General features: G+C 37.6%; 1 protein-coding gene across 1 annotated transcript in view; it reads left to right on the forward strand.

The window, feature by feature from the left end:
* Positions 1–640: 640 nt before the first annotated feature.
* Positions 641–16,914, forward strand: part of LOC138055761 (E3 ubiquitin-protein ligase HUWE1-like) — an 82,654-nt gene continuing 66,380 nt past the window's right edge. Inside the window, 17 exon segments of the mRNA XM_068901635.1 lie at positions 641–1,020; positions 1,162–1,260; positions 1,874–2,008; positions 3,168–3,260; positions 4,112–4,185; positions 4,632–4,710; positions 5,164–5,226; positions 6,542–6,622; positions 8,642–8,704; positions 9,780–9,848; positions 10,899–10,998; positions 12,186–12,286; positions 12,812–12,873; positions 12,960–13,048; positions 13,926–14,006; positions 15,189–15,271; positions 15,764–15,865. Coding sequence (XP_068757736.1) covers positions 976–1,020; positions 1,162–1,260; positions 1,874–2,008; positions 3,168–3,260; positions 4,112–4,185; positions 4,632–4,710; positions 5,164–5,226; positions 6,542–6,622; positions 8,642–8,704; positions 9,780–9,848; positions 10,899–10,998; positions 12,186–12,286; positions 12,812–12,873; positions 12,960–13,048; positions 13,926–14,006; positions 15,189–15,271; positions 15,764–15,865 — 1,419 coding nt within the window. The 5' untranslated portion in view covers positions 641–975.

A 16,914-nucleotide genomic window follows, 5' to 3' on the forward strand; every position in this document is an offset into this window, starting at 1 on the left:
GCTAAAGTACGGCTAGGGATGGGGAAGGACGGTTAAGTACAGCTAGGGATGAGTAAGGACGCTAAATATGAGTATGGCAACGGTTGCTTGATTTTGCTTAAGTATGCATTAGGACCATTATATCACAGAAACTCCCGAACCATTATATGACTGCCTACACTAAGTAGTTACGTTCCCAGTGCTCTGGGGTGCTTTCCGCTATGTCGGACCATCAGGTCGGTGACCACTGGAACTAACCAAGGAAAAATGGAACGACATTTTTCATCAAAAGTCAATTTCCAACCGGACCGAAGCGTTCCATTTACGTTTCGACCAAAATTTCGGTTACATCACAGTGAGATGCCGCTGGAAACGAGAATTTTTGTAAATAGATGGCACGTTTCGGTCGGACTGGACCCGACCGGTCAAAGAGGACCGTCTCCAGAGGTGGTCCCAAATATTCCAGTCGGATCGAACCGAAACGGACGTTTCCCTTTGACTTCAGCCCGAAATTTCCGGAAATTTTGGCTTCATGGAAAGCACTCCTTGTGACGAGAATGGCGGAATTCTTCATCTGCGCATGTGAATCACGTGTGTGACTGTCTAGAAAACCGTAAGGCCTTGTGGGAGCTTGCCAGCCACTGACCAGCCTCGTTCTAGTGCAGCACGGCATGGTCGGCCATATTGAAATGAATCACTTGAATACGTCCCTTGGCAAAACTGGTAAAACGATGTGATATTTATTGCGTTGTTTGTCCTCCTTCGACCGGGCTCGACAAGACGTATATCCAAGATTTGATTGTTAATACTGAGGTATCCTAACGGCTTATCGAGCCGTCACGCGAGTAAATAGTCCATTTCAAAAACGCTAAAAAGGTTTACCATTATACGTACTCACGAGAACGCAAACGTTTGTCCAGTTCTGGAAATTGTTGGACCAACATGCGAAGTTTGTCAAGAAAGAGGACTAACTAATAAAATATTTGAAAGCAGAAAATGAAGATTGACAGGAGTAAACTGCGAAAAACTCAATCGGACGTGGTAAGTTTTGAACATGAGTTGATTTTCCTCTTCAGAAATGATACCGTTTAGGAATTACCAGCGATGAAAGGAATCGTGCACGTTGCGTAGCTACTGTGCTTCTTTGAAGGGTCGTGTAAGGGCTAAATTTCGTTTCAACAGGCTCCTGAATGCAGGCAGCTAATTCAAAGACTAAAAGAAGCAAGTGATAGCGAGTTGATTCATATTCTAAAGGACATCCATACGTGGTACTATGGAAAGGTAAGAGCTTCACTTCAATGGTTGATGACTGTTAAAGTGAGCAGTGTCGTTTTTACGATATTTAATATCAACAATCGATATTGCGTTTTGTTAATGATTATACTTTAAGGGAACACCGTGCAATCCAATAATCATTAAGCTTGAACAGTTGAAATCTTGGATGTAAGCTTAATTAAATGACTTAAATGACTTTCGTTAATCAGGAAATAGACTTAACATTTCCTGTTTTAAATTCTGTATTCTTAATTTTTATTTGCTTAATTTTCACTTAGAGATGTCTTGTTCATGTAATGTTCTATTAATCATTGCTTGTCTTTAAATTAATGTGACATGAGTACCCTGTCATTTTAATTTTTTTTTGCCAATTTATGGTCAGACTTATCAAACTTTCATAGCCTGCCTTTCACAAGCAATGAAGGGTTTATTCTTTTTTGAAGTTTTGGGATTTAAAGATCTATTAGCATGTGGCACTCAGCTCTTGGTTTTTTGTTTTTAGCAGACAGATGGCAATAAAAAAAAATATTATTGTGGGGTAACTAAGAGGTGATTAGATGGGAAAATACAATTATTATTGTTTGGTCGCATTTTTTTTATTATTGTTTTTGTAATGTAGTGTGAGCTGCAGCACTGGGTTGATGTCATCGATAAGTTTGATGAAATCCTTGCAAACGTTGCTAAGCCAGTGAATGGAAGTTCTTGGATCCTGGCTTACGACAAACTCGACCAACTTGACGGACCTGAAATAGCAGTAAGTTGTGCCCGTAGAAAACATAGTTGGTATTGAGGACGCAAGGTCAAGCAAGTGGACAGTGTCAACATGCTACGGAATGCTATGTTATGTCATGCTATGTTAAGCCTGTTTTTCACTCTTGACGCAAGCGTAAGCACAAGAAGCGTATGCAAATTCGGTAGCTTGTTGTTTATTAGAGCCTTTTGTTGGAACAATAGACACTAATTAACAACAAGTAAATGCGTCTGCATCACTAGTGAAAACCAGGCCTTATAGATAGTGCCTTAAGTATATACCTGTGCACGTACAGTGTATGTGATGCACTGTTTAATAAATGAGCGGGAATGTTTTATTGAGTTTTAAGCCATGAGGTGAAGCCGAATGGTTTTAGACTCGATTAAACATGCCTTACGATTGTATTGAATGGCTTCAAAAACATTCTACAGAAAGATTGTCCCTCTAGAGTCTGTATTTATGTTCAAATTGTAAGAGGAGAACATTAGCATACAAGAAAAACAAGCTAAGCCATGTTTGTATTCCTTATAATTATAAAGAATTTTAATTAGGAATGTTTCATTGGCTTTTACACCTCATGCTCGGTGACCTGGTAGGCTGTTTCGGACATGTACATGTATTATTGATGAGTTTTGGAATCTTCATTCAGTTCAATAAATCAATAAATTATAAATAAATATTATTGACCCTTATCCTTTGCCTGTCGCTGTAAATGTTGATAAAAAATGAGATGGTACAGGTACGTTTAAGCAATCAAGGACGTTTTCCATGTTTCCATAGCCTCATCTAAACACAAGGGGGAGTTGGGAGAATTTGAGACAGTTATGCAAACCCGAGACGCAGTCAAAACTCAAGGACAAAATGCCGGCATGTACAACAACTGCTAAACCACAAAACTATTAAGCGCTTGAGGCCCTGATTTTTTGTGTATCCACAGTTCCAGAAATTGAAGAATACAAGATTAGTATCTCGTGAACATGAGATAAGAAATTGCATAACATAAGAAATTGCATAACATAAGAAATTGCATAACATAAGAAATTGCATTTTATGTCATAAAAAATACACGGGTAAATATGGTACTTCTCCTCATCTTTGTTCCAAAGTGTTCTCTCATTACAATGTACATTAATTATTTACTCTTGTGTTTATTTTACCTTAGTGCGAAAGGAGGTGTCTGGTGAATCACGTGTTGCGGTTCACCGCTCTTGTTCTGGAACATTCATATACAAGACACTTGTATAATTCAATAGAGGTAGGGTTGTGGAACCCTTGCAAAGTGATTTCATTGCGGTGATAAACAGTAGTAACAATAAGCTTAATTAAAAGTATAAATTATTATATGTTGATGAAAGTCATTTTCAATACCTTTTTTGAATACTCTTAGAGTTAAAGGAGGACAGTTAACTTTGTCGTCAGTTGTGATTTCTGGTCAAAACATTGACCATACGTTTTTAAGCTTCATATATGTAACTCTTGATATTTTACTATCCATTCTTAAAAATGGGCATTTCAATATTCCATACAATATTTTTATTTATAGTTTAGTATATTTTTCATTAAAGCATTTCTTACGTTAACATACAAACTAAAAGACACAAAAGAGACACACATCATGCTTACATAGTAAGCATATATAACTAAACACGCACAACAGCTATTATAGAACTACAGTTACCTAGTATGTGGAATACAATGACTTCACTTTAAACATTACACTAATAATGAAATAACAATGTTTGCAAAGACAATAGTTTAAAGGAATCAAATTTTTGTTTTCTTGTGACTGGCATGAACTTAACAACGCTCCTTGGATTCTCAATGTCAATAAAATTAGTGCAACAGTTTTTGGATAAAGGAGGATATGTAGTTTTTGTCAAGTCTTGAACACTGCTAGTACGTGTACTTGACTTTGAAGATGACTTTCTGCTCGTCGGCAACAGTCATCCTTAGGATTTCAGCTTCCAAGACATTCTTCGCTGGTAACTGTTGAATGATTCTAATTTGCAAAGTATTGTTACATGTATGTAGTTGTTGTTTGGGACCTCATTCTCTCACTTCTCTTATCCTAACAGTGTATTTTTACCTTTTTCTCTGTTATAACAGCATCTTGTGTCACTGTTGGTTGCAAGTGATATGGAAGTTGTTCTGTCTGTGCTAGGAGTCCTTTATGTTTTCAGGTATGAAAATGACAAAGTCATTTGAATTATACATTTTTGTAATGAGGCTACACATAATTCAGGCAAAATTAAATCAAGCCAATGCAGCAGTTTTACCTGGGATATTTGGGGGGTCTCGAGGGAGGTGTTCAGGTGCATTGCCATGTGCTTTGGCTTGAGTTGCCTTTTTGCTTGTTTTCTTCTTTTCCCTCCTCCTGTAATTCTTATTGTGGGGTAAGTAAACATTCCACACGCTGCTTTTTCTCAGTGATGTGTTGACAGGTGCCTGGAGGTGGACTTTGGCCTGGTTGCCATGGCAACCTCCTTGCTTATTTGATGGGTAAGCCATCATTGTTAAGAAAATTATCAGAAAGTACAGTGCCACAACTGTGAGAAAGATGTGTGCATCGGCAAGTGTACATGTAGTTACATGGATGTTGATTATGTAATAATCATGTCTTTTACAGCAAGAGATCAAGCTTCATACCAAGATTACCGGCAGAAAAGAGGAAGGCAATTCAGCAGCGTCTTCAGTGCTTAGGAGAGGCGAGTTTTTCACCTACATGTGCATGTACAGTCGACTCGCAATAACTCGAACCAAAATCGATTTCCCTTGAATGTCCGTCATACATTAACCCATTGACATCTGAGGTTGCCGCGTGTGACAGTTAATTGATTATCTGGCGTGACGCATGTTAACCCATTGACATCCAAACCGGCCGAAACCAGCCAGACTTAGTATTTTACTCTGTCTAACGCCGGATGATTTTACTTGTCAATGGAGAACCTCTGGGAGTCAATGGGTTAAACTTCATACATGGTATACAGTTTACATGTAGCCCCACTATTAAGAGAAAGGTTGATTTTGAAGAAACTAGTGTGCTGGTTTGTTGGTGAATGAATGCTCAATTGGTATAGGTTGGGGAAAGAGTTTATTATTTTTTTTCTGCTAAGGAAGCTTGATTTCTAATGAAAGTAATGTTAACTTGAATCTCCTAGACATGGGGAGGGAAGAATGCAGGATTTAGTCTTGCACACTGCAGCCAGGATTTACCCATCAAGGTAAAGTCATCACTGTATTGATTTTGTGTGAAGTATTGTTTGTCGAGTAATATCAGGGTTCGTGCTACTCCTTGGAGTCCTTGAAGAACCCTGGAATTTAATTTTGGACTTAAGGGCACTTGAAAAGCCCTTGCAAAAAGGGATTTTGTAGAAAACTGCTTGAAAACTCCTTGAATTTTTTCTTGGGTGAAAATTGGTGAGATTGCATCATGCTAAGTTAAAGAGACATTTCAAAATTGAGCCTAAAATTGAGGTAGGGTTTCGCAGCAAAGAAAACACTTAAACACTATGTATTGCATAGCAATTTTCTTATAAAGACTCCTTGAAAACTACTTGAATACTCCTGGAATTTTATAGGCAAAATCAAGTACGAACCCTCTAATACATAGTTTGTAAATGTGATACAGTTCTGATTTAAATATTGTATATGACTTATTAAATGTCAGCATTCAAGTGTTAATAGAAACTAGGTATTTTTGGTGATTCAAGACATTTTAAGAGGGAAAATTGAAAGAAAACTTTTTGGAAGTAAAGAGAAATCTGTATCAGATACATGTATACAGATGTTGGTTACTAAGATGTTGAATTCCCATCATGAATTATTAATGAATGTTATAATAATACTTATTATAGATTATAATGAAATAATAATTTGCCATGTCACTAACCATCTTCTTGGGTGGTCTTCTCATTAATTTCAGTTGATTAACAACTGTGTCACTAAGTGGCGGGTGGGTGTCTGAGACATCCTGGAACTTCCACTATTGGCAGCCAGCTCCAAGGTGGAGACTGCACCGATGGCTAGCAAAACCTGACAACCCAGTCATGAGCCGTCACGCCCCCGAGAAGACAGGCACCCATCACACTGATAAACAGTGGAAAGTAGAGAGGGGGAAGGAAAGGGAAAAACCACAAAACCCTTTGCACAAAATGTTCATACCGATAAATCAGCTCTACGACCCAAAGCACGAGGAATCTGACCCACTGACAACAATTGATCGCAGTTGCTCCTAGTTGTTAATTCAGTTAAATTTCATTTAACAGACTTAACTGATTAGAGTGTAATGAGAAGTGCGAGTGTTGTACCCCATATGAACCATGTGAGCGTTAGCCCTACTAATGGAAATGGGCCCATACAAGGACAGAGGAACCCATGACCTTCGGGTTAGATCACTGCTGCCCTACCGACTGAGCTACGAGGTCAGACGGGAGCAGGCTGTGGGAACTGAAGTTGTAACCTCATTTAAAAAGCTTATTTTTGCTCTTCAATGATTTATAATGATATATTTCTTCAAATCTTATTTATTTGGTTTAGGAGTTTCCTACCAGTTGTGCTGATGTTTATTTTGAGTTTTACAATGAAATCACCAACACTCCTTCACAGTCTGATTCACAGGTACAGTTATTCAATTTTTATTTTGTATTGTGAATTATGGTTGATGTCTTTGTTACAGTCATGGTGTACAATGTACTTTACCTCGTCAACTAAAAAGAGCTTGACTTGAGGTATACGATTGTATTTCCAGAAATCTACACTTGCCTCAATTGAAACCTGAAAAGTTGGAAAAATGGGGTTATAATCTGATCTTGTATATTCATCAAGGTACTGCCAGAATGGCTTGATTTGGTTGCATGGTGGTGATTTTCTGATTACAGGGATAAACATCAGCAAAAAGGGCAGTGTACTGTAGTTTGTGATGTGAACACGGTATTAAAATAATAATATTTTATTTCGTGTATTGTTCTTTGAACATTGTTTGGTTGTGTATGAAACTTTGGCTAGTTTCCTATCTCTTAAAGACAATAAAAGGAATGGACATTTTCAGGATAAATCCTCTAAATTAATAAAATTCATGTATGTCTAGATGCAACTAGTGCAAAGAACTACAGTATATTTCAGTGGAAGAACTTGCGGTGGTAGGCCCTTTGAAGAGGTCATTGGTTTGGTTTCCAACTTGGAATAAGATTTACTTTTTGTTGTCCGTTTGCTCTTGGCCAAGCAAGTACAGTACCAATTACTGTGTATAATAATAATGTTATATTAATATACATGTAGTAATATTAAATAATATAATATAAAATAAATAAATAAAAGTAAAATTAAAATAATTAAATTAAACTAATTAATAATATAATATAAAAAAACAATAATAATGTCATAAAAAAGGTTGCTGTTATTCATCGTGGTGAAGTACAATAATAATAAAGTATCCTCGTTTGTCTCACAATATGGTCACTTGTGATGTAGATCCCGACGTTTCGAGGATCGAAATGCACCAATCACAGCTGTTGAAAACCAACCAATCACAGCGGAGCATCCTGACGTGTAACCAGTCGACCTCATCGCCTGATGAAGACTAGCGGTATCCAGTCGAAACGTGGCGATCTACATCATAAGTGACCACATCGTGAGACAAACGAGAATACTTTATTAATAATAATAATAATAAAATTATATTAGTAATAATATAATAATTGCAGTAACTGCCCAATTACTGCATTTAAAGCAAACTGTGTAGATTAATGAACCCTTTGGTGCCTAATTAAGGCATTCCCCATTGGAAGGTGTAAAATCATCTGGCATTAGATAAAGAAAAAAGTTAGAAAGGGTTACTCTGAAATCTTCCCTGCTAGCAGAGCTCTGTTTTCTTTTTGCGTTTACTGGGCTGACAATAATAGGCCATTTCCGAGTTCATGTCTGCCTCCTCTTCATAGCGAGTCTAAGTGCGAAGTTTTTGTGATGGTAATCAGTTATACTTTACATATGAATAAAAACTAATTTTCAATAACAAAAACTTCGCACTTAGACTCGCTTTGAAGATGAGGCAGGCCAGAACTCGGAAATGGCCTATTATGGGAAGAGACCTCTGCCGTGGGTGGAAACTCACTGTGTTGAGCATACAGTTACATGGCGGTTACTTAGCGACCAATTCCTCACATAATACTTCATGTTGTGTGGGCTCACTTAACACCGGAATTACTGCAAAGGATTGAAGCACAGGACACCGCGGGCTCAACTCACGGTCAGCAAACATGTCATGGGGCATGTGGATTGAAGAGCATTGTCCAAGGTTGTGGACGGCGGTTGGATCTAAGTGAGTTTCGACCCATGGCAGAACTCTCTTTTCCTGTACTCGTCAGCCCAGCGAACGTAAGAGAAAAAGGGCCTCTGCTAGCAGGGGATCTGAAATCTTTAAGTTAAATGAAAAACCAATAATTATAGAGAATAAATTGGGGTTGTGTTAACTGAGTTGATAAGAGTGTATGGACTGCCTTATGGAGATTGAAAAGTTAACATTTTGAACTTTAGCCCTTCCTCAGGGCAATTTTATTTTTATTGGGAGGTGTGCCTCTCACTAGCACAACAGAGCATTGCTGATACATTGTTCTTACTACAGAATGATTTTCTCAACAGGCACAAGCAGGAACACAAGCAGGAAGCCACTTATGCTCTGTACATGTGACGAAACTTTACCAGGTATGAAAGCAAATTTGCTTCCTATTGTTGTCAAGTTCATGTATACTTTAAGAGCAGTGGATTAATGCTGTGATCTGTTTGGACCAACCATTATAACTTGTACAGGTTTAGGTTAAAAATCTCGATATTCCAAGTAAAACACTTTTCCAACCATTTTTCAGTTGGAATGATTGCTGGTTAGCAAAAGTCAGGCTTCAAATTGTTTACTAGACCATGCTCAACTAGTTAAATGCAAAGACAGGGTCAGTAACTGCTTACACTACTCATTGTTTTCAATCCTTCCAGCCATGTTTACAGTCAATGAAAACAGTTTTTTTGATCAATTGCAAACCAGCTCAAAACCCATATTCATTTAAAAGAATATGAAAAAATCCCAACCACCTTAGCTACTAATATGAAATGGTTGATACCACTTGACATTTAGGTCCACGCAGGAACTGGACATGTCCCCTTAATATTATTGATTAAAGGGGACACAGGGATGGCGCTGTGGTGAGATCACTCGCCTCCTACCAATGTGGACCGGGTTCGATTCCCAGACTTGGCGTCACATGTAGGTTGAGTTTGTTGGTTCTCTACTCTGCACCAAGAGCTTTTCTCCAGGTACTCTGGTTTCCCCTCTCCACAAAAACCAACAGTGTTAATTTCAGTTTACTTTGTCCTCAATTAGTGCTCTAGCGCTCGAGCGACTAGACACTTAAATAAAGTTACTTTCCTTTCCTTTTTTCATTCATCCCTGAAGCAGCTGCCATTGACCAGTCAATGGGGCTTGCCCTTCTGAGAGTGATACTTAATTAGAGATTAATTTTTACTCTGGCGAACACAAGACGACTGTCAATGGTGGGCTGCTTCAGGGATGAATGGGTCAACAACGTCTACATGTATGTCCACTAAAAAAAGTATGTCTCCTTTAAAACCCTATCCCTTCCACAAGAGATACTTGAAGATTTTACTCTCACCTGGCCAATGCCAGACGATTTTACTTGTCAGTGGTGGCTGCTTCAGGGATAAAAGGGTTAACACAACTGACGTGTTTTCAAAACTTCAACAATTATGACTTTTGATATTTCTGTAGTTTTCAGAGAATCCTGGAGAAATAATGGAGCAAGTCATGACTTGCTACAATGTACCGGCTGAAAAGCAGGTAATTAAGTTGTTTTGTCAGAGAAAGTGTCTCTAAAAATTGATTTAGAGAATAACCTCTTAATTGTACATGTAATCAAAGGTAAAGTTGTTTAATCATCGATCAGAGAAAGTCTCTCTAAAGTTTGAAGTTGCAGAAGTTTCAGCTGAGGAAAATTCATACCATAGCTCATACATTGTAAGATTAATCCACAGTTTTCAGAGTTTAAAGTCACCGATTTGAACCTCTGTGACTAAAATGCATGTTTCGACTTACCACTGATTCTTGCACCCTGCTGAAGCATGGACATTTCCAATAATATTGTCAGGTGAAACCTGGTGTTTTCATGTGTGTGTGTTTTTTTTTTTTTTTGGGGGGGGGGGGGGGGGTTGATTAAACACAAAGACATACAAAAGCCCTGGTACATGTAATGTGGGTACATGTGGACGATTATCCAGTTGCGCTATGCATTAATTTGTGAAATGAAACAAAAAACATGTTTTTGATTTATAGTATTATAAAAGACAGCTAGTGTCTGTGCTTGTTTTAAAATGCTATCTGGAAATACATGTAATACATTATGTTGTGGTTAAAAACTTTCCTTGGCTCAAAATTGTTCAAACTAGTTTGTTTTATACTTTCTATTGTTTCAAATTGTGACAATGTCTGTAAGACAAAGGAAAATTAAACAAAAAACTGACTAGTTATATTTAAACTGAGGAAAATTTTAAACTACAACGGATGTATGTACATAAAAATAGCTGGATGTCTTTTCACTTAGTTTTTCTTTATTTCCTTTTTGAGAGAGTTACAGGACAGTCATGTCCTTTAGGCTGTGCTTCTGGATTTTTGCCTTTGGAATGAAGTGGCAGGGTACATGTATACAGTATCCACATATTAATTTTTAGTGAATCCAAAATAGTGAAATGGGGACATTAATTTTTGTGTCCCTTGCCATCTATTGATATTTTAAGGATTGGAATTTCTATTCAGAAAAAAAATAATGAGGCTGCACCCTTTGTTCTGTGTGTGGAGGTCATAATATTATTGGTGCTGTTTGTCTTTTGTCAGGTGAATCTTTTCAGTAGAATACGATTAGCAAAACATTTTCCTTATCATGAGAAGAGACTGCAGTGCATCCAGGCACGTTTACAGGCTATCTCAGTCCTGTGTAAGTAAAATGAACATTTTGTGCGAAAGAAATCACAAAATTGTGGTCAGCCATGCCCTCTTTATTTTGTTGTTCTTTTCACTCTCATTGGTCATCTTCAAGAATTAAACTGTCAGTAATGACTGGGAGTCCGGCTGTCACATTGGTCATGACCACTGCTTCCCACCTCTGGGATTTTATTGTGGGCTGAGTTACAACCAATCTCAATCTCGCTCAAGGGTTGTGAAAATCAGTTCACATCTAATCATTCAAGTTTGGCTGTTGTGCTCTCCTCCGCGATCTATCATGAATTGTTATACCTCCCAACTCAAATACGTTTTCTGATTGGAGGAGAACGTGTCACGTGTCATTGGTCAAAACTTCATGACGCCCTAGGGCGAGCAAAACTTCATGACGCCCTAGGGCAACAACAACTTGAACTTTCGACTCACACATGATCAGGTCGTGCACCTTTGAAACGGCGGCAAATCTGTACGCCAGCCGACTTCAAGCAAATAATTTTTATCTGTGTATTGTTCTATTTTGAGTTGGGAAGTATAACAAAACACTTAATGACTGGCCCGTCGGGAAACAGTGAGTTTTGTTTCCCCTCGACCTCAATAATTCCCTCAGCTTCGCCTCGGGGAACATTGAGGGTCTCGGGGAAACAAAACTCACTGTTTCTCTTGGGGCCAGTCATTAAGTGCTTATTGTATAACACCTGCCAGAGGTGCCTTTTCTATGATTTTGGTTTGAAATCGTTATCTGCCCACTTTGTGATTCAGTCCCCAAGTTTGCAAGAAAGTGTGATTAGCACAGCTATCCGTTCTATTAAACAAAAAAAAAAAGATTCCGTGTTGCCTTGCATCTGTTTCGTAATACATGTAGATCAAAGTAAGAACAAAAAGTGGCACACGAAGCGATAACCGACACATCACACATCGTCTTGTGTGCCACTTTTTTGTTTTTACCACATTTTGATGTCTTCTGTGATCTTTACTGAACCAATGCTCAGCAACATGGATTGAAAGTTTTAATGAGGACTTCAGCTAAGCGTTTGTCCTCTAATACATGTAGATTATAGGTGAGAACCAATCCAAATGCATGCATTATTGCAATTGAACTGATTAAATTTGTATAATTTATTCTATTCTATTCTGTTCTGTTGTGAGAAGGTACTTTACATCTACCTTGGTTGTTTCTTGCAGTGTATTCAAACAGCACACAGGATGTGGTTAATCCTCTCTTATACCAAGGATTTATTGAGGAAACAGTGGAATTGCTTGAACTTGACCAGCTACAATTCAGCGTATGTTTTGATTGACACTAAAAACTATTGTTCTTTTAATTTACATTTTTTTCTCAGGAGTCAGGCAAGGGTTTCTTACAGGGTAATAACCGCTGTTTATTCGTAACCTAGCAGTAAGGATAATCTTGGATTATTGATCTGCATGCGGGTAGGAAGCTCTACACAAAAGCCATACAAACAATGATGCTTTCAGAAAAATTTCCCAAATCATTTCCAAACAGACAGGTTTAAAAACCTGAACAAACTCTGAAGTGTTCTCCTCTTTCAAATGCAATAACAAAATCGGCTATTCATTCCTTCCAATTTGCTTTCAGAGCTACCTAAACTTTCCAAACTAAATGCATCTATTTCTGTGCCTCATATAATTTATTCAGAGTAAACACTTCAAAAACGTCTTGTTTGGAAATTAAAGAGGATAAGACCCAAAGGTCATCTTAGAGTCTTTCAGAGGCAATTATTATGTTACTTGTACCAATCATAGTAATTCATAGTAATTGAATGCGTTTTTTAATTGAATTACTTTAGGATATAAGGACGGCAGCAATTCGCACCCTTACAGCTCTTGTACACATGGAGTGCAGTCCAAGGTACTGAGTGAAATGTGCAAATGATGCTTAGCTTTCAATGGAGGTGAACATTGATTATTTTTGTTACATGTCTTAATCTCGATCAGGGTGAACACTGTGATAGACTGCACCGGATTAGCATCATATCATGGCTTTCTTCCAACACTCACAAGGAACTGTATTCAAGCTCTCACAGGTAAATGGGGTCAATTTGTTATTATGATGATGATGATGATGATAATTGAACATTGCGTAGGCAGGTTGTAAGAGATAAACTTACATTAATACTGGCAACTGCAGTATTAAGGCATAGAGTACATGTACATAAAATCCCAAGGTGCATGATCATTCCAGGGATTTACAGTGTAAATAAAATGAATCTGTCCTTGTAGGGCTTTATACATGTATGTACCTGTAGGTAAAGCCCTCTGATTATATGTACAATTATTTTTTGGTTTATCGGTTTGCTTTCATGCAAATACTTTTAGTTCTCTTTTGTGGTAACATTTTCCTGGCGAGCTGTTTGGTTTAAGTGACACAATGCAATATTGTTCATGAATGGGAAAAAACTATAATGTGGAGTCCATGACTGGACAGCAATATTAATTTGTGTATTTGAATTGTGTGTGTACAAGGTCAATGTAGAATTAAATGACTATATAGGTGACCTTGGGAGTTAGAGAATAAATATATTGGCTAAAAGTTGTAGTCGCAACATAGCTTTGCTCTTTCGGACAATTCTTCAATAGAGCATTTCCGAGTTAATGGCTTCCTCCTCTTCAAAGCAAGTCCAAGTGTGAAGTTTTTGTGATGTTAATTACAGTAGTTCTACTTTACATATGAATGAAAGAAATTTTCATAAGAAAAACTTCGCACTTACAGTAGACTCGCTTTGACGACGAGGCAGACATGAACTCGTAAATGGCCCATGACATCATTCTTTTCTCCTGGTCGTTCACTTATGAAGACCATGTTACATAAAGCCTCTTTTCTAACTCTACTATAATAATAAAAATTAATTTTATTTTTTAAAAACATTTTTCTTTGACCTTCTTTTTTTCTTTTTTTCTTAGATCCCACAGAAGATTCTATACCACTGCCATTTGCTACTGGATTGTTTTCATTTCTCTACCACTTAGCTTACTATGAAATTGGTAAGGGTTTGATACACCAGTCTGATACATGAACATTGTATCTGTGTGGAAGAGTGATTCTTTAGCATTCATTCTCTGTCTTTGCATTTCTTTATTTTGACTTGCAAAAGAAAATAGGACCAGGAGAATAGAAAAAGGCTTATTTAAAGTGCCCCTAACCAGGTTTGTGCAGCCCCTTGCAGTCCTTGAAAAGCCCTGGAATTTAATTTTAGACTTCAAGGGCACTTAAAAAGCCCTTGAAAAAAAGGATTTTACGAAAAAACTGCTTGAAAACTCCTTGAATTTTTGCTTGGGTGAAAATTGCTGAGATTGCATCATGCTAAGTTAAAAAGAGACATTTCAAAAACTGAGCCCAAAATTGACTATTAGGGAAACATTAAAATCTAAAATTAAAATGTCCATGCGTGCACTCAACTTGCAGGATGTGGTAAGGAATATCAAGGGAGGCTTTTTCAGCAAAGAAAACACTGAAACACTATGTATGGCATAGAAATCTCCTTATAAAGACTCCTTGAAAACTCTATTTCTTGTTCTTGAAAACTCCTTGAATACTCCTGGAATTTTACAGACAAAATCGAGCACGAACCCTGCCTAACCCCAAAATATTTTTTTCGCTAAAATGAATCTTTGCACCTGTTCGAAACGCATTACTGCCATTTTATAGGCTTCGAAAGTTGCAAAAATCCAAGCATCTTTCGTTCACGACCGAGTCAGAAGGGGAGTGGGTCTATTCCTGATGTGACGTCAAATTATTGATTGCATTAACTCTTTGGAAAAGTGCATGCAAAGTAGATTGTGACGTCACATCAGGAATAGACCCACTCACCTTCTGACTTGGTCGTGAACAAAAGATGCTTGGATTTTTGCAACTTTCAAAGCCTATAAAATAGCAGGATTTGTTAGAAAAAGGAAAAAATGATCGCAATGCGTCTCGAACAGGTGCAAAGATTCATTTAAGCGAAATGGGGTTAGGGGCACTTTAATGAATGTTGAGGTTGTGTTATATCAGATTTTTGGTTTTCATCTGCCTTTGAAAGGATCTTCAGTGTAAGAAATTATTGCATATTAGAGTACCTACAGTACATTATTTTATCTGTTTGCTATACATTGTAATAAAAGAGAGTGAGACTACAATGTGCAGTGTGCATATTTTCTTTTTCTTGTGAATTTTCTCACCAAAAGGTGCTGAAGCACTGGTTTCTTGTGGTTTGTTGGAAGCTCTTCTTCGTGTGGTAGAATACCAAGGAGGAGACAGTCATCTTACAGTAAGAAAATTAATTAAATTCTTGAATGTTTCACCCATCTTTTAGTCACTGGTGCCCTCGTCATTGATGGTTAAGGGCTGTGTCAAGGGATTTCTGTGATTTTTTTTTGCCAAAATGTCATAGAGATATCTCTTCTAAAGCCTATTTTTTTCATGCTCATAAATTATCTTTAAGTTTACATGTACATGGAGGTGTTAAAATGATAAATTATTTGTAATTTAATTTGTTAATTTTTTAACGTTGAGTGGCAAGTGCTTGAAACTTTAGGCTCAACTGCACTCAATTTTCGTATGTGTGATCCTTAACTTCAGAAAACATTTTAAGGCTTCATTACAGTCACACAGACTCATTTTAACAAATTTCACTATTCTCTTTGGGCTCCTATTTATTTAAAGACTGTTTTCTTACATGTAAGTCCAAGCAGAGATTGGAAAAGACTTAGTGTTCTAATTACATGTACATTATCATTGTGTACTTGTGTATCAACCTTAGTTTGTTACAAGAGCCATTCGTATCATGGAGTGGATAGCTAACATGGATCTGTCTGGGTACCAAAATCAAAGTGGGTTGACTGCTATCATCAACAGACTTGAGGTACTTACTTTGTTTCTAAATTACACGTATAAGCACATTTTGTTACAGGTCATGTTATCATTGTGATTCCAGAATAGCATTAGCTTGTAAGATCACTGCAGCCATTCAGAACAAAGTTACATGAACTTGAAGGAGTTCTGAAACCCTTTGAACTACAAAAGCGAGAACAGTGCTATTGCAATTCATGTAGAATTGACCATGACCGTGCACAATCTTCTGTTTTTCATTTGCAAAAAGGTTGGATTGGTTGTCCTCTCACAAAATTTACAAATAATTATGGTATGTTTGTGCAGGGTCAAGGTTAAAACAGCCCTGGGGGGGAAGGGGGGGGGGGGGGTTTACTCCCTTAGAAGGGCTTAATGGGGACGTGCGGCCAGCCAGGGTATGTTTTTCGGGATTTTTGTCTTGAAAAGGGTATCGAATTTATCATTTTTTGTCTTAACCAGGGTATCGATTTATCAATTTTTGTCTTATACTGGGTTAAGTGTCTTAAACAGGGTATCAAAAATCGGAATTCTGTCATTAAATGGGTAGGACAATCAGAGATATTTGTCTTAAACAGGGTCAGGGTATGAGGGGCCGCGCCGCACCTCCCCAACCAGGGATACATCGAGTACCCCCCCCCCCCCCCCCCCCCGGGAAAACAGCAAGCAAAAAACATAAAACAAAGAAACTCATTGATTTTTATGACCATCTGCATTCATGTGTATTAACTATGTTGAGAATGAACTCGGGAAAGTGATGGAGAATACACCTGCCATTTTAGTATTCTTCTGGCCTCGTTCAAGGTTAAATATTCTTTGGAATTTTACGTTTGAAAGCGAGGCCAAAAGCGGCAATTTGCAAGGAAATAAAAGATTACTCATTGATTTTTATGACCATCTGCATTCATGTGTATGAACTATGTTGAGAATGAACTCAGGAAAGTGATGGAGAATACACCTGCCATTTCAGTATTCTTTTGGCCCTTTTGGCCTCGTTCAAGGTTAAATATTCTTTGGAATTTTACGTTTGAAAGCGAGGCCAAAAAGGGGCAATTTGCAAGGAAA

Source organism: Montipora capricornis, chromosome 7, assembly GCF_036669925.1.
Source record: "Montipora capricornis isolate CH-2021 chromosome 7, ASM3666992v2, whole genome shotgun sequence".
Lineage (NCBI taxonomy): Eukaryota > Metazoa > Cnidaria > Anthozoa > Scleractinia > Acroporidae > Montipora > Montipora capricornis.